At 42.8% G+C, this 18,722-nt stretch overlaps 1 protein-coding gene across 2 annotated transcripts in view; it reads right to left on the bottom strand.

Moving 5' to 3' along the window:
* IFT38 (intraflagellar transport 38) overlaps positions 1-18,722 on the bottom strand; it is an 854,149-nt gene that overhangs the window by 807,600 nt on the left and 27,827 nt on the right. For both annotated transcript variants that reach the window (XM_085628445.1, XM_085628447.1), the window contains exon 2: positions 12,364-12,475. In XM_085628445.1, the coding sequence (XP_085484571.1) occupies positions 12,364-12,475 (112 nt within the window). The remainder of the gene's footprint in view (positions 1-12,363; positions 12,476-18,722) is intronic.

The following is an 18,722-nucleotide window of genomic DNA, read 5'->3' as shown; positions in this document are numbered from 1 at the left end:
CTTAAACAGAAGTTAAACTCAGCCCCCAAGTTAAGCAGCTTTGACCCTGACAAAAAATCGATTCTAATAACTGATGCCAGTCTGAAAGGCCTGGGAGCAGTTCTTCTTCAAAGAGTAGATGGCAAGGATGACGTTATCTTATTTTTGTCAAGGAGTTTAAGGGGAGCAGAACAGAGATACTCAGTAGTGGAAAGAGAAGCTCTGGCTATTTACTGGTCTGTGAAGAAACTTAAAAATTTACTGTGGGGTAGTGTGTTTGAGGTCAGGACTGATCACAAGCCGTTGTGCGAAATTTTCAAGAAAAAGGGCATTGATGCTGTCTCTAGTAGAATCACTAAATGGGTTGTGGGCCTACAAGATTATAATTTTGACATCAAGTATCTTCCTGGGGTAGAGAACAAAGTGGCTGATGCACTTTCTCGCCTTGTTCTCGAAGATGATATGGGAGATGGAGATGAGCATGAGCAAGATGAGGAATTAGTGTGTGTTATTGAAGAAAACATCATTGACAAAGTGAGATGGGAGGAAGCTCTTCAGGCTGACGTTGATCTAAAGAAGGTACTGGAGTGTATTAATGTAGGCTGGAGAGTTAAACCCAAAGGTAACGAAATCTTAGAGAAGTTTTGGCATGTCAAGGATCAACTGTCTGAACAGAATGGTCTTCTTGTTAGAGGCATGAGACTTGTCCCTCCAAGTTCCATTAGGGAAGAGCTTATTTCACTGGCTCACATAGGACATTTAGGAATTTCTAAGACAAAAGAAAGACTGAGATTAGCCTATTGGTGGCCCGGAATGGATTTACAGATTGAAAGGAAAATTAGGGACTGTATTGATTGTGCGTTAAGTGAGAGAGTAGCCAAACCTAAAGTACAGCCCATGGTCATAAGAGATCGTCCTGATGGACCATGGAAAGAAGTAGGATTAGACATTGTTGGTCCCATTTGTCATGCTAGTACAGAATGGTATATACTGGTTCTTATTGATTTTTATTCCAGGTGGCCAGAAATAGCTATCACTCGTGGAATTGAGACGAAGCATGTCATATCGTTCCTCGAAAAGCTCATTGCTAGGGAAGGTATACCTGGCAGCATTCTTACGGACAATGGTGTCCAATTAGTTTCTAGGGAAATGGAGGTGTTCTTGTCTAAACATGGCATTAGACATAAAAAATCCTCACTGTATCACCCAGAGACAAATGGGATGGTTGAGAGGTTTAATCGTGTACTCAAGGAAACCATTGAGATGGCTAAGTCGTCTAATTTAGACTGGCGCCCTGAAGTTTGGAAGAAAGTGGAAGTCTATAGATTGTCACCACATGCTGTCACCAAAAGAACGCCTTTTGAGCTCTTTAGAGGTAGGTGTGCCAATACTATTGTTACTCCCCCATGGGTTAATGACATGCAACCGGACAGATTTAGTGAAAATGAGAAAAGTGATTGGCAGCTAGCAGAGTCAAAGAAAATTGAGAATAGAAAGGTAATTCATGATTTAAGGAAAAATGTGAAGGAAACAGTGGTCAAGGTTGGAGATTGGATTTTAATAAAAAATCCTTCAAATAAAAAGTCTTCTACAGCATTTTTGAAGCCAATTCAGGTCATTAAGATTTTCAACAATGCTGTTAAGACTGCTGATCACCGCATTTGGAATTTGAACAGGGTGGTGGTGGTTAGAAAAGAATTTGCTGCTGCTAAGTCTAACCATTCACCTGGTCTGTCAGCTTCAACCCAGAATGCACCCAATGGTTTCCGGAAGTCTTCCAGGGTATCTCATTCTCCAAAGTATTTAAGTGATTTTGTCAAATAAGTTATACCAGACTGTTTCCTGGTTTTTGCTGTAAGTAGGCATTTACACTTTGTAATTTACTTTGTTCTTTTGGAAATGTACATTTGTTTTGTTATTTATTAGGAAGGGAGATGTGTGGCATCCTGGAGTTCTAAGTCTGTTGCTATGGACTTTAGAATGTTATGATGTAAATAGCAGGGACTGTTCATTGATAGCTGAGGACTGTAACCTGAAGCAGCTGTTGTGCTTGCTGTCCGTGGATGGGATCCTTTCTTGGAATAAACCTACTTTTACTATGAACTCGGAGTAACCCTCATTCTTACAAAGAGGTTCCAGGGATAGACGCCGTTCCGCCCTCACTATCTCATGTTCAAGTACAGAGGTAGCTCTAATCAGGAATGTATCAAGTGTCCCGCGATACTGCCACCTGGCTGTACACCTTTCCCCTTCCCCTCTCATTTGTTCATCTTGATATTGTATCGCTATGACAGGTATATATTAAACAAGGGCTCTCGGCCGTTGACTCAGTAGTTTCCTAGATAAAATATAGATAAAAGGGGCCGTCCACAGTACCTTCTTTTGATGCAGATCTCAGGGGGGGGCCCAGCCTAGTCTCCTCCACTCTTTGACGGGCGCAGACGGGCCCGCCCACGCGCGTCCCGCGCTGCGGGAGCCCTGCAGGCCTTTTGAACGCCTCCTGGCGCTCTGTATCAGCGTTGGCGGCGTGTGCGCCGCAGGGACTGCTGGGAGGGGTAGTTCAATGGTCCCCTGTAGTCCTCCAAACTCCGAAATGGCTGTGATGACTCTCATGGCGGTGGCGGCACCAGCAACGGCAAACAGGTAAGTTTGTAGGGTAGTGCGATGTCCCAATTTTAATAACTATTACAAATAGTTGTTAATTTATTTTTTACTCGCTTGTCCCATTCCTGAGATACAATATTAGGATTTTTAATCTTTACTCTGGTTTTCACATAGGACTGCTAGGCCTGCTATAATGTAAAATAACTTTTAGGTGTTTGTCGCTGAAATGACATGTTAGCATTAGTTGTTACATGTCCTTCTATTAAATACCGTGTGCTCTTCCTCGTGGGCGACAAGGCCTGCATAGAGGTGACATAAATATTTAAAAGGGAGATTTTTACCTTTTAAAAGGGTTTATTTTGACAAATTGAATTGCAGTTTTTAGACTGCTACAGCCAGACTACACAGGTAAAACTGAAGCCATGTTTGCACTGACACTATACTGGATGGCACAGTAGGTGCTGCATTCCAGTAGTGGCATTGACATTCCAGGCCGTTGGTACGTCTTCTACCATAAACTATTGACTTATAGGTAAGCTAAACATACCAATTACGACTAGGACAATTGGACCATGTTTAAAGGGGTTGCACAGTTTACAACAGGTTAGCAGGGTTAGAGTGCACAGAGTTCTAAAACCAGTAAAACTAGAGGGCCCATCAAAAGGTCACTGGATGATCAGGCAAAAAAGAAGCTGGATAGCCTACACTTGATTAGCTATTGCCATTACCTCAGGATACCCTCAGCTACCATCCATCTTCTACAACTGGATCAGACTGTGGCAGCAAAACTGCTTCACAAAAGTACCTATTTCACTATAAGGTCTTCGAATTTAAAGCAGCTCCATTTGCTGCCTGTCTACAAGCGTTCTATATTCAAGAGTCTCTGTCTATGTTGTAAGACAAAGTGTTATAACAATATTTTTGCAACAAATGCTCACCGGCCAGGTCGTTAGTCGGACTGTACGTTCTGGTCAATCTGTCCTGTTTAAATTCCAAGGATTAAAAGTCTCAGCAAGGCGGGTGCGCCTTTCCCTATGTGGGAACAGAACCCCAATATTCTGTTGCCTCCAAAACTTTGAAACACCCACATTTTACCTCAGGAGTTCTGCTCCAGCACACTTGATCTAACCATAGGAGACACCACCTTTCTTATCACCTGGCTCAACAGAATGACATTCACAAAATAAATAGTTCCTGGACCACTCAATAACCGAGTTCCAGATCAAAGAGAAAGTTAAAAGATTTCATTACAAAAGGTCATTAATCAAGTGGTACAGGATATGGCTAAAGTGCCATAAACACATAAACACAGAGTACAAAGTCAGAAAACAGAATAATTCCAAGTCCCATCAAAATAGCAAAATCATTAAAAAATGGACACATATTAATCAGTCAAAGTGCTGAAAGGCTAAGAACAATCCCAGGCAGGATCACAAGGAAGACTAACAGCATCGCTGGAGGAAAAGGGAAGGTCCTAGTCCCTGGAGGAGCACAGAAAGTCTCCAAACAAATGGACAGAGACTCAGGAGGAAATCAGAAATTCTCTCTTAAAATACAGTAGTCCGTATCACAAAGGAAACCGACAGCATCTCTGGTAGCAAGGTAAAGTCTCAAGAGTTACCCCTAAAACCAGGGGTTTTCTATACAGATTTTCACATAAATAATGAGGGCAAACTGCGCATTGATCATGACATGATCACAGATCCCTCAAAATTAACCAATTACAAATTAAAACGTCAAAAATCTGAATGCACCGCCTCTCATCCCCTCGCTACATGTTATGACCCATTCAGCTCCTTTTGCTGTCCAGAAATGCACTACACATTATGTTCCTTTTACTAAACACTAAGGTTCTCAACTTGAAAGCGACAGGAAGTTACAGCCTGGAGATCGACCTTTCATTCACAGCACATCAGCTCTAGGAAACTAACGTGTTAGGTGACGCGTCCGTTTACATCGGGAATATATAGGTTAATGCCTATGATGCAAACTGGATCGCTAACGCAGCTGAGGAAGCGGAAACTGCGTGGGAAACAGGGGCTCAAATTAGATCATAAATTCAAAGCTGTTCTGAACAGGGGCCCCCAAAATATGTTTGGCCCAGGGCCCCCAGAGTCCTTAAGATGTCCCTGGTTAGGTCACAGTGTTCTGCGCTCTACAGAGTCTGCAGAAACCATGAGGAAAGGAGGCATTCAGGGGACATGACTGGGAGGGTGAATGGGCATGAACAGTTCCTCAGAAATTTCATCTATTTAACTAAAATGATGCCCAAATAGAAAAACGTGGCACAACTAAAACACATTATTAAACACACTTCTACAGGATTTAAAAAAAATAGTTTCAAGTGCAATATTCTTCATTCATCAGTTACGGCTAAGATTCAAAATGATTTGGGGCACAAAATGCACATAAAAAAAACTACGACATCTTTAAGGTGGCTTTGCTCAGGAACTCTTCTCTTCAGAAATTGACATACTACCTGAAGTTTAGGAAAACACCCATGCCTGGATATTAACTGTTACAACTGAATGTTTCTTGCTGAAATATCCTAATACTAGTACACCTTCGGGCATTTGCATGCTTTACAAATCCATAGCATAAACTATATACATAGCGTCAAACATTTGCCCATCTGTTTAGGGCCTGTACGATCTTTACAAAATATATGCTTCGATGAATTATTTTATTACAGGTTGTTGCTACATAATTATTTTTAGTACTAAAAAGTATAGCCAGCTTTGATGTGTATATGAACATATCCTTTCCCACTTCTGAGTGATAGAATCTGTCTTTATTTACCTCGCCTCTATCTGTCTTGAAAGTAATTCTTGTAGTGCAGAACTCAATAGTGCATGCATTACACACACACATCTCAGGGTAAAGTACATGTCATGTTATGTTATGTTAATGGATACTTGATATAGTGCAACGACTCGCCCCTGGAAGGGCATCTCGGTGCTGAGGCGATAGGTCAAGAAGTAGCCATTAGAACAGCAAGGTTTTAGGATTTTGTTTTTTAAATCTGAGAAATAGGCGCATGCCCTAATAAAGAGGTGGAGTTTATTCCAGTGGTAAGGAGCAAGATACGAGAAGGCTCATCCACCATACTTAGTTGTTCGTATACGTCGGGAACAAAGAAGGAGTAGACTCCTTGATCTGAGGTTTCTCTCGGGAAGATAGGGAACCAGTTTGTCCTGTAAATATTTGAGTCCTTTGCCTGAAAGGGATATATACGTCAGGAAGAGGAGTTTAAAAATTGCTCTTTTCTTTATGGTGAGCCAGTGAAGGGCTTTGAGCAGAGAGGCTGAAGATGTGCACGGTGGCAGTTTGTTAACCAGTTGGAAGGCAGTATTTTGTACCACTTGCATTTTAGAGTGAAGGGATTCATTTGATGCTGCAACAAGAGCATTTCAATAGTCCAGGGGACTGATTATCAGGGCCTGGATGAGTGTCTTCCGAGAGGCCAGCAGAAGCTACTGGAAGATCTTCCTAAGGAGGCATATTGTCCCCGAAGCACATGCCACAGGTTGAAGTCACTTGGCCTTTCATACCTGACTTGTTATCCAGTAGAATATCCAAGTTTCTCACTGTGCTTCTGGGAGAGGAAGCTGGAACAAGTTCGACGGGCCACAAATATGCTGTCCAGTGGAGCTGCGCTTTGCCAAACAGCACAATCTCTGTTTTGTCCCCATGTAACTAAAGACAATTCAGGGACATCCACGTAGCAATTTTTCTCATGCAGGTGATAAAGCGAAGTTTAACATTCTCCGTACTTTGCCCATAAGAGATACCAATTGGGTATCGTCGGCACAAGAGAGTATTTCAAAGTCACATTTCTTGACTAGCTGAGCAAAGGGAGAGATATAAATGTTAAAAAGTGTAGGGCTCAGAGGTGAGCCTTGAGGAACTCCCATAGCCCAGGGACAGAGTCTTAGATTGAAGAGGACCAAGTGTTATTCTTTGAGTCCTGTCCTTAAGAAAGTCTGTAAGCCAGTTTAAGGCAGTGCCGTGGATTCCTATGTTCTATGTACATGTTCTAGTTCTAACCAGCTCTGAATGCCGAATTCAAAAGGGGGGGGGGGCATGGAATAAAGGGAACACCCAGAGCGAAATGCACATTATTCAATGGGACAAAAAGTGCTTAATGTGAGCCGGTGGTTTACGGTTGAGGCCCACTGCACTTATTTTACGGGACCAGGTCTTATTGTTCCATCATCAGACTTTGATCCAGAACAAGTGCAAGAACGGTAGAAAAAGGGAAAAGAAGGAGGAAGGTGAAATCAATCACAAAGGGATGAAGCAAAGGTGCGGGGAGTGTACGTTTGTGAATAAGAGAGGCATGGGGGGGAATTAAGACTAGACAGCCTCAGTATTAGGCAACCCCGACACTCAGAAGCCCCGTGAGGGGCTTCACAGAACAAACTGCACCCTGCACTTACTCTTTTACAAATTAAGCAAAGCACAAAATACCTACTTAGACGCTTTTCTTAGGAAGTGTGACTTTAAACTGCTTGTTTGCCTGATAATCGCTTGCTGATAGCGGGAAGCAGCAGATGGGGTGGAGCACTTCAACATTACAGAGGTGCAGACCCAGCCACTGAGGCGCGCATCTACTGACTAAATCAAGTCTTGGGCCATTATCTGGTACGCAAGAGAAGTGAGTCAAGCACCCACCTGGAACTGGCAGCGCCTTCCGACACTCTACTTTCTAACCTGCCCTTCTGAGAAAAGAAAATTGCTCCCACCTGGAGGTTCAACCTCGTTCATTTGTTTTCAGTGCATGACATGGGACTTTTAACTCAATTTGGTAAATAAAAGGTGTCAATTAATGCAGTGAGCTCATGAGCTTGTAAAAAAAAAATGCATCCATGGAAAAAGAAAGCGCTCCTCTTTGCCAGCCCTGTTCATCTCATTTACATGGGAGCATTTAAAGTTAGAGAGAAGCCTGTACGTCTAACCTCATACCAATATAGACTGCCACTGAACACATGCGAATAAGCCCTGCGGAGACTGAAAAAGGGTGAAAAGAGCATCAAAAGGCATGCTTCATCAAGGCTGGAAAGTTGCATAGTAATTGTGTGGGATTCTGGCTCTCTATATACTACACCAAAAAGATATATAGTGTGCACAGAGTCCAGTGTGTCCCCAAAGGTATGGCAGAGGTTAAAATAGACAATACCTTACTCTCAAGTTAGTGGTAGCTTGGCTGAGCATTCAGGCTTATCAGGGGGTATTTTTTGTACACATTCAGGCAAGAAATGATGTCACACACTCAATGACTGAATCCAGACCAATTGTTTGTATAATAAGTTGTTACTTTGCTATTTTATTACTAGAACCAAGAATCACTTAGTGCAGGTAAGTTATACAGTTTGTACACCTGGTAATACTTTTCAAGAATGCAGTATGATTTTGTCAATTCAATACATTCTTTACAGTTTTAAGAAAACTTTTCTATACATGTCAATCAAACATAGTTTTGGACTTTGCAATCTTAAAGATTTGCAATGCAATGTAATGATACAGTTCAATGTATTCCTATGGAGGAAAACAAGGTTAGTGACTTACAGGTAAGTACTAGGTTTGGAAGTTCTGTCTCGAGGTGGTAGCACTTACACAGGGCAGGGGTCAGATAGGTAAAGAGAGTGCACCCTTCAACGGCACTGGGGCGGCCAGGTGGAGAGGTCAAAGTAGAGGTCGGTACCCAATGTAGTGCTGTGGAGACAGAGGGCACTCTGAAGAGCACCGGTCACAGGTACCTGCTGGTTCTGGGTCAGGGCCCAGGGATCAAACGGTAGGCACAAAGGGGGCCACAAGGCGGCACCAAAAGTGGTAGGGTGCGGAGTGCAAAGTAGGAATCGGGCTCCCAATGCAAACCAATGGGGGATATCCGTCGTGAAGAAATGCTGCAGGTTTGGCACAGGAGGCTTGGAGAAGGGATCCAGTGACTGGAAGGCAAAGTTGGAGTGTTGTTGGGTGCGGGGACACTGTTGGCTGGGCACTCGAAGGCCAGAGCGCTGCAGGTGCAGGGATGTCCTACTGTGTTGGGTTTTCTCTTCAGGTCCTGTTGCGGTCCAAGGGACCCATCAAGATGAGGCTGCAGGTGTTGCAGTGAAGTTCGGAGGAAGTCGTCCAACGTTGGATCCCAGGTCAGGATTGCTGGGGGGACCTCGTCGTGGTGTTGTGCCACTTGGGCTCGGGCCATGGGAGTCAGGTGCAGAGTGGTGCAGACACGGAGGTCAGTCAGGATGCAAGGTCTGAGCTGGAGTTGGTTGATGGACAATTCCTGTGTCCACAGGAGATCAGAGTCTTTCCTTGAAGGCAGTGAAGGTACCTGGGGTTCTTGGAGGCTGCTGGCTGCAGGACACATTGGTTTCAGTTTGCAGGGGTTCTGAAACAGGAGACAGGCTGGTAGGGCTCGGTCAAAGTAGTTGTTGTGGTCCTCTTCTCTGCAGCACAGCTCTTCGGTCCTTCTTCTTGCCTTGTCCAATCTAAGAAGCAAAGTTCAGGGGTGCCCCTAAATAGGGGTGTTTTAGGGGTGTGCAGGTCAGGACCGATGGGTCCCTTCCCTGGGGTGTCTACACCCCCTCTTATGCCACCCTCCAGTGAGAGGGGGTCATATGCCTCGTCCTGATTGGGGGATTCCATTCATCTTCAAAGTGGAGGGGACTAAGATGTGTGCTTCATATCGCCTCCTGCACCTGAGGGGTGGGGTTGGCAAAGGTGGGCACAGCTCCCTTTCGGTCTAGGTTTTCCAGCCCATTCTCGCGCCCAAAGTGGGGGTCTGAACCGGTGGGAGCCAGCGGCTGATGGGAGCAGAGGCTGGGGGCAGCTAATAAGCTTCCCCTTCATGGACTCTGCCCATCCTGGGGGGAGGAGGCATGACACCTCTGCCCAGTATGTGCTTTATTTTAGGACCCAGAGAGCGGGGCTTTCTACCCAGGGGTCCAGAAACATATCTGGTGGTGGTAGATGGTTGGGAGCCAGTCAGGCACCACACCAAGGCTCGTCGTTTTTCAGGGGGCATCTCTAAGATGCCCTCTGAGTGCATTTTACATTAAATCCCACACTGGCATCAGTGTGGGTTAAATGTGCTGAGAAGTTTGGTACCAAACTTCCCAGTTTTCAGTGGAGCCATCATGGAGCTGTGGAGTTCTTAATGACAAACACCCAGCTCCTATACTCAAAATGGCTTCAATGCACTTAAAATGCCTGTGAATGGCACAGTAAGGGGCATAATGCCCATGCAGCAATGCCCTCACAGGTGGTGTGGGGCACCCTGCCTCTAGGGCTGTAAGGCCTGCAAGAGGAGTGACTTACCCATGCCACAGGCAGTATTGGTGGGCATGGCACTCAGGGATGAGAGCCATGTCGACTCTTCAGTTTAGTCTGCACCAAAATATGCAGTCTGCAATGGCAGTGTGTGGGTGTTAAGGTGAGGGGTCTCTGGGGGTGGCATAATACATGCTGTAGCCCTTAGAGGCCCTCTCTGGTCACAAGGCCCTTGGCACCAGGGGTACCTTTTACAAAGGACTTACATGTGGCACAGAGGTGTGCCAATTGTGGGAACCAAGGTACCGTTTTGGGAAAGAACACAGTCTCTGGGGGCCTTATTGGCAGGGACCCAGGGCACACTCAATCAAGTTGGCATCAGGTATCTGGCAAAACGTTAGGGGGCAACCATGCAAAAAGGGGCACTTTCCTATAAACTGCTTAACAATCCTCCCAAGTACATGTATAGATAAAGAAGATCTCCAAACATTTATAGCTATCTACTTCTTATAGACAGGCATTCCATAGCTTCCTATTGGTCTGTAAGAGCTTCTATCCAAATGCTAGTACTTTTGCCCTTATCTTATTTATGAACAGCTTGTTTTCTTTGCAATAAACTACTAATACATTGAATTGCTGCAGTAGCCCAAAAGGCGTTTGACCTAAAATGACCAGCTTATCCGAATATGGAAATTTTTTAACAGGGCATATTTTAATTGGGGGGGGGGGGGGGGGGGCATCCTCGCTCAACCACAGGTGCAGTGCAATTAATATAACGGGCTAGAACGCAGTTCTGATTGAGAGCATGTTTACATTCAGACCTTCCTCGACACTGCTCCACAAATACTCAGCAATGCCATAACCAAGAAAGAGCTTCTACGAAAAATTTGTAGACCAAACGGGTGAGGTTTCTCTCATGTGTCTTGCGGTGTACAGTGTAAAATGCAGCACAGAGATCACCAAAGAAGGGGAAAAGCTGTGCACTGTCTGTGACTATCAAACTCTACAGCAGACACCAACAGGAAGTTCTCGAGTGGATCTTATTCAAAGCACCACAAAACCCATCCTGTTCACTTGCGATTAAGGAACAGTCTTCAACCCAGTCCTCCAATCTGTATAAAAAGACACCTGTAAAAACCTTTGCAGAAGTAACCATAACGAGCCTTAACCTACAAAAAAGTTGAGCTGTCAACTTGTGCTATTTTTTTTATTAACTTTTAAGTTAATTCCCAACCATAAAATAGGGATATTGAAGGTATAACAGCTAAAGAGTGGGGAGTAAATTAACAGCCTCTAGTGCAGTAAACTCGTTCATTGTCTAGTACCTTTATAATAATTTTAAGTCCAATTAAAAGAAGAAATTGTTTGAGGAAAATGGCCCTCCTTTTCATAAAAACTATTCTCGAACATCCTAAAAACCAGAATTAAATCAATTATAAAAGCATTGTTAAACTTGCTAATTTTTTCAAGCTTTAAAAAATTACAATTTAAATAAGTCTTTAACTCTGAACTAGAATCTATAGAGAGAGTGATACAGTAAAACATGAGAGTGCTATAAACCACTGGACTGGCTGGACTCCATCTGCCGACAAAGTACAAACATTTGTCTCCCTACAATACTGGATATCTCAACAATTGCTAACAAACCTCTAATCAAGTAAATTGGCAAAATTCATAATCCAGGACCCTGCATTTTATATTAACTGTTTATTTTCATTGCATACTAGAGAATCACAGGATACTGTACTTCTCAGCCATATGAATCCACTAAAACAAGAGGCAGGTCAACTGGTCATATAATACAGGTCTCTGTAGTGGCAACAAAAAGATACAAGTTTACCCCATGTGGAAAACACTAACCTGATCCTGTCCATAAAAAAGAAGGAATACCAAACTCGAATAAAAAGCTTACTAAATTTATTTTGTATTATAAGAAGACCGGAAGCTTGGGCCAAAGCTGTATCATCTTCAGGTTGCAAATATAAGATAAGGACAGTTTTTCTATTATTTTGGTAAATAAATGAAACCTCCGGGTTCTTGGGCAGTTACTTCAGTGTTTCATTGTGCACATATGCGACCCAACGCACAGTGTTAAAATTGGGGCTATAATAGAAACTGGGACCTCATGGGAAATTTACAGGCTACAGACGGGAGGCCTGTAGAATATGCAGAAATAACTATTTTTGTAAATTACAAATACAAGGACTGGATGCTCTGTTATGTTAAAAATCCATAGATTAATCTTTTGTACTAAGGGGCAGATACTGTAAAATGTGTAGCAAGTGAAAATGCGTCCACGGAGATCAGGGGTGAAACATCTAATATTTTCTGGATGCTACTGTGAGCCCTCTGGGCTCATAAACAAGTATTTAATAGGGTCCCAGTGCAATATAAGTGATGGCCAAATAAAATCATTACAAAATGTTTGAATAAAGACTTCAACAACATATTGGCAGACATCTGGTGTATCTGGCAGACAGTCTTCTCTTGAATATGGAAACCACTCACCTTTTTACTAGCCACACAAGTACTTCAGAAACCAGCGGGAAGTTAGGAGTACGGAAATTCTCCATGGAGATGAGGCGGGGGTATCCCAGCGCTCTCATCATCTCAGTAAAGTCTGGAAGACAGAAAGGGGAAATTAAAAATTAAAGTTGATGGATGCTTCTACTAAGGATAAGCATATGAACAGCATTAATTGAGAAGTCTGATTTTATATTTCAGAACTTCTGCATGCAGATTTAACAGTAATCTAAAAGACAGTCCTGGTTTACAAGGCTTTTAATGAGAACCATGTGCCAAGAGAGATCACTCTTATCTTTCTCAGACACTATTGTAAATTGAGTGGACTAAGGTAAAGATTTTAGTCATTTATGCAGCCCTGAAACCTGCTGTCTAAGGCGTTGGTAAGAAGTGTGCAGTCTGAGAGATGAGCAAAAGATATCACAATTGGTTTTACAACCCAACCAGACGTCATCAAACAAAGTGACATTCCAGAACGCTTATTTGTTGGTGATTGCTGATCATGAATATTGAGTAAGGACGCTAGTTTCCATATTTTAACTGGATGGCCACATTTACAGTACACGTTTAGACCTGTATAAATTGTGAGATATCTCTGTTGCCTAAAGTAACTCAAGGGAACATGTTACCTCAGAGATATCTCTGCTGTACTACATGAATTTCTCCAATATCTCACTCTATGAGTACGAGTGGGAAATGAGAGAAATATAAAACACATTTTGTTTTTCTCTTTTCTTGGAATGTGATTTTAAACAAAAAAAGACTTTCCTTCCTCAACACTTCATATGAACATTTGCAAGACTGGTGCCTTTTGTCACATTTACAGCTAGGTAACACACACATAGGGTTAGATATGCAGGGAAGTTTGAGTAAAGCATAACAAAATATATGAGGAGGCCAAACTTAGACCTCCGTGGGTGTTCAAGCATTTGCATGGACCATTCCAGTTACTCTCCTATGAACATCGACTGGGTTTTATTTGCAACTGTGGAATTTTAGCACACCTGGAAGAAGTTCCATTGTAGTAACTGACAACTCTGCATATACAAATTCGGATTTTTTTGTGTGCAAAACTCAAATGTATGGGAATAACGTTTCTGGACATAAGAGCCAAAAGAAGCCACTGCGAAAAGCCCGGTCAAAGAAACCCCACCCCATGGAGAGAGGGTAGCATACATGTGCGGGGTGGACACACTTAAGACCAGTCACGCAGGAAACAGGACTGCCATCAAAGAGAAAAAGAGAACCGCAGAACAGGCCATGAAGGCACGTTTCATAAGAGTGATCGCTGGTTCATGTCTCTGCATTGATAAAGCTTGTGACTGGGAGTAGCAAGGTGAACAACTAGTACTGAATGCATGGAACTCCCTACCAGCAGGTGGAGCGACCAACAAATTTGTGATGGGCTGAAAGCAGCCTGGGGGAGGTCGCTGCATAAAAAGTCAGGACTTGTTGCCACCCGATGCAGAATAGATTGTGAATGGCACCTTAATTAGTGTGATAGCACTGAAAGAGGCACCAAAATTCCAGAGAATAATCAGTGATTTCCACCCTCGTCTTTTTGAAACAGGGAATGAAAGGAGAAGCTAACTCCGTTAAAATTGCAATGGTGAGTGTGGAAAAACTGATATTTTAACTAAAGCCAGATGCAGCCATTTATTCCCCACCCCCTCAACATCTAAGAGGTATTGAAAAGAGCAATTTGGCCCTCCAGCCCCCATAACGTGAAGTATAGCGAATGACTACCAATGCTGGGGAGTTAAATATAGGCCCCATAACAATTTTATGATACATGGAAGCTGCGACAGACCGAGATACAAGACCATAAATTAGTGCAGACATTGAATTTATCTAGCGCCCACGATGCTGGTGTCACTGAGTAGGAGCAGAGGAATTAGCCAAAAATCTTAGACACTCAGGAGGGTTGATTTCACTAAAACCTACAGAAGTACACAACGAAAAAGGGCTGAACGGAAATACTGCCAAAGAACAAAGAGCGGCAAATACATTTGATGCTATATTGGAGCAATTGCAGCAACATATGAAGCTCTGGAAAGTAAAATGTAATAAATAGCAAAAGATCTAAGTCTACTTTGAGTTCATCAGCGAACAAAGTGGAGTCAGCATAGTTGGGACATACCTAATGTTTCAAGAACTACAAAAGCAAAAACAATGACCTGCACACCAAGATGGGGGTATTGGAAAACCGAATGGAAGACTCAGGCCGCTACAGGAGGAATAACATTTGGATTGTTGGTATACCTGAACAAACTGAAAGGCAAAGCTTGGCACTATATTTGGAGGTGTGGTTTGCAAAGTTTTTCAAAGTTGTTTCAATAGTGCAGGTGCACAGAGTACCGGCAGCCCCTTTGTCGCCCCAGCATCCCCTCCCCTGATCTCAAACCCATTGGCATCACCCAGACTGGTAGTGGCACGCCTATTAAATTATAGAGACTAGGAAAATATACTTGGGGAAAGACAAAATTGCCAATTCTTAGTGGGGGACAGCAGGGTTCACCTTTTTACCGAGTCTAAATTAATGGTACAATAGCAAAGAAATGCATTTTAAATTGCTCAGATTAAACTCAGAAGTAAAGACTTAAATATGTGTCGCTCTTTGCTGCAAAACTCCGAATAATAGATAATGGCACCATGCATTTTTTTTCCCACCCAGATGAACCTATCACATAAATTGAGAAAAAGCTGCAGAGTAAAATGTGACTCTGGAATTCTGACAAGGGTAAGCAAAGAAAAAAAAGAAATAAGGCAACTACAAACTGACACAAAGCAAGTCCAAAGTTGAACAAATAAAGACAGTAATGGAACTAATACAATGGAGGGACTTACAGCGAAACGGCCTACACAAAATATCTGAATTGGAAGATACTGCGGTTGAAACAGGACCAGACTCTAGAAAAGATGCCCTTGAGACTGAGGATGACTTTAGGGTTACCCCAGTAAAATATGACTAACTGATCCGACCATATAAGTTAAGGACAGATACAGCACTAAGAAAGTGGGATGCAGCGGTAGGCAGAGGGATAGATGAACATGAACAATGCACTATAACAAGCTGCAAGCAGAAAGCATTTTTATCCATGCCAGATAGGGCAGGATTCATGTAATTTTAGGCCTTTACTTTCAGGGGTAAGGGCAATGAAGGTGAACAGACAAGCTTATCCTGGGTAAGAAAGCCCTCTGAATTGCTCTGAAGAGCAGTGCTACTATGTATCTTTTCCCTCTGATTTCTGTCATTTTTTCGCCTTCAGTGAGCTCTTCATGCTAGACCCCACAGCTGTGGTGACTCAGGTCAGTTAACTGACGTGAGTCCCCCACAACTGTGTTCTAAAGTTGAGAGGTCAACTGAAGTGCACACGTCCTTCAGAAAGTGACTACCACCCACTCTGTCAAGGTTCTGGAAAACTGGAGGTAGTGTCAGAGTAAGATAGTCATAATACAGGTCTTCTTACTTTTGCTCTTCTGGAGAAATCCCTACTGGCCTGTCCCAGGTAAAATGTCAACTCAGTCTCCTTAAAGTAAGTCCTTTAAATCCACATTATGCAGAACTTGTACATGCCTGTGAATGATAGAGTGAGGCCTGTGTGTGCATCAGACCCGGTGTGAGAAAGAGAGAGAGTTGTTGTTTTAAAATAGTGACTGACTTTTCAGACCTGACACATTGACATTATGGACTCCGCTAACCCCTACCAGTAATTCTTATGGGCAGGGTGTTAGGCCATCAGTTTTTTTGAGTAATTGCAGTGCCTCTCCTGGAGATCTTCCTGATGCTTCCACTTCGATCTACATACCCGAGGGATCTGGCTTTTTGTCTGGGATGGATGCACATTCTACCTGAATTAGCTTAAACCATCCCAGGGGAAGCTACAGTTGTTCATGACCGCTGATCATGCAGTGTCCTTGTCCCTGTGAGATCTGAGGAGCACCCCAGAATTCAAAGGTTGCAGAAGTCAGCTATCACCATAACTAGTGGATCCCATTATAAGAATATTGTTTCAGGATGTAATTAACATCCAACATAGAGTGCCACAAAAGTGTAGCTGTGAGGAGCAAATTACAGGAGCAGCTTTCTGCTAGGAATTACGTTCCTTTCAAGATTAGGATAAGCTTGCACCCAAGATTCAAGAACAATTGCTACTGTGATTAACCTTTGCAAGGACAGACTGCTAACTGAGGTTAAGATACTCTACTGCACCTTCCTGGAAGAAAGTCCACTTGCCAGTGAGGATCAGAGCATAGCCACATTGAGATTTTGCCTCCTTATGGGCTGAACTGAGTAAAGACTTTAAAGAGGCGATGAAGGACGTCCATGATTTAAGGGAAATTATATCCAGTCTCAAAGTTTCAACCAAACTAGTTCAACAGAACCGCAGTTATTAAGACATGAATAACAATCTACAAGAACAAAATCATACAAGGGTATATTTGAGGAATTGGAGAACACCTCACAACGCAACAATGTTTATAGTCGAATGATCCCCAAAGGAGCAGTGGAGTCCGAATCTTAATTTTAAGTCCTGTTCCGAAGAACACTGGAGTTAAACGATTCAGAGCTGAATGAGCTAGACTGAACCAGACCAATAGGAAATCAAGCATCAGATATCAAGAACACAGAGTCCTGTTTTCAACTTTTAAAAAAGGATCATGGAAGCAGCCAGTAATCAGCCATATGGTCAGCCCACTATTAAAATATATCTGCTCCAACTCTCAAGAAATGCAGGTTGTACCAAAAGGTTACTAACTTTTTGATGTTCCGCAGCTCAATCTACCAGTGGGGTCACCCATTTAGGATCATCTTTGAGTGTTAGAATCATAAATATCAGTTAAATCCTTGAAGGTAGCTAAAGAAGTACTGGGAATGTTGATGATTTACCTACAGATATCTAAAAGCATTGTGTTTGAGACCTCAGCTCTCAGGGACAGCCTTGAGGGACCCACTGGCTGAGAAGGGGGGGGGGGGATTTTGTAACCCAATACATGATTGAACTCTGGCTCCTAGAGCAGTGCAGGAAGCTCAGAGATCCGGTCAAACAGGGAAACATTGGTATCATCTGCAATTAGTTTGTTTAAGACTTCTGTCTCTTATTAACTCCTCTTATAGCTTTATTGTCTCCTGTTCTTTGGACAGCGGTTGTAGATACAGTGTAAACAAGAGGAGAGAGAAAGGGCATCCCTGTCTTAATAATTCATTATTCACCTCCCTAATAGAGGTGGGGAGGGGGTTGGGTTTCTCATTCTGAAGTCAGAGAAAGAAGAAAAGGCAACAGGTGCCCTCGGGGAAACAGTGTCTGACATTTGTTCTTGGTCTTTGAATGAACTGCAAATGTTACGAGATAAGATTAAAGGGGAGGAGAGCGAGCTGTGCCAACCGGGCCCAGACTATGGGAGAGGCGGCAGCCACACTGTGGAAGCCCAGTGCTAGTGATTTAGTCATGTATAAGGTTTAATTTATGATGTGTTAATGCATTCTGCAGTCTTTATTTCCTGTATTTGTTGTGCAAATTCTAATAGACGGGTTTTAATTGTTATATATTTTGAGTTATATAGGATGCATTCACTCCCATCTGGAATAGGGACTTGCATATGGAGGAGCTTTTTACGTGGTCTGCTTTCTCCCTGGACCGTATAGTGGCATTTGTAAGCAGTTGCTTGGTAGCAAGTGTGATCTTGTTCAGGTTGCTCACTCCGGAAGCCTCACTGTAGGTATCTGTATAAACACGTTTAGAGAAACTAAGGGAACAACGGAGTGCTGCAGCTCAAATAGCAGAAACATGAAAATTCCACAGAGAGCACTCAGCCAGGCAGGAATGCAAGCTTGGTTATTGATCGACATAAGAGAGAAAGAAGGGTCAAGGAACTAGCCAACAAAGTGTTGAAAAAAGAAGAAATACAATTATTCTTGGTGGTGCAACTAACCTGGAGTACAACTCTTCTATACTCCTAAATGGAAAGAACATTCCAAAACAAACTAACAGAGGTGGTTCAGCACCCAACAAATAGTGGCAACATGTGTTGAAATGCAACTAGTTCATGCATACATTTCTATGAAAGACAAGACAACAATTTTCATGACAACTGACACTGAGTCACAACAAATGCATATGAAGAGAGTTTCTTCTTTCAATAAATCTTTATTAATCTTTATTCTCTTCTAAAAACCACATTAGCGAACAGTAGCCAACGCGTTTTGTCGGACAAGGACTTCTTCAGGGCTTCAATATGTATGTTAGCATCACTAATCCATCTGCTTCTAACTAATTAAAAGTTTATCAAAAAGTATCAACTAGGCAAGTGTCAAAATTTGGACTACGTTTGCTCTTCCAAAC

This window comes from Triturus cristatus, chromosome 10 (genome assembly GCF_964204655.1).
Source record: "Triturus cristatus chromosome 10, aTriCri1.1, whole genome shotgun sequence".
NCBI classification, from domain to species: Eukaryota; Metazoa; Chordata; class Amphibia; order Caudata; family Salamandridae; genus Triturus; species Triturus cristatus.
Note: the sequence above shows the minus strand (reverse complement) of the source record. Positions and strands in the feature narration are given on the sequence as shown.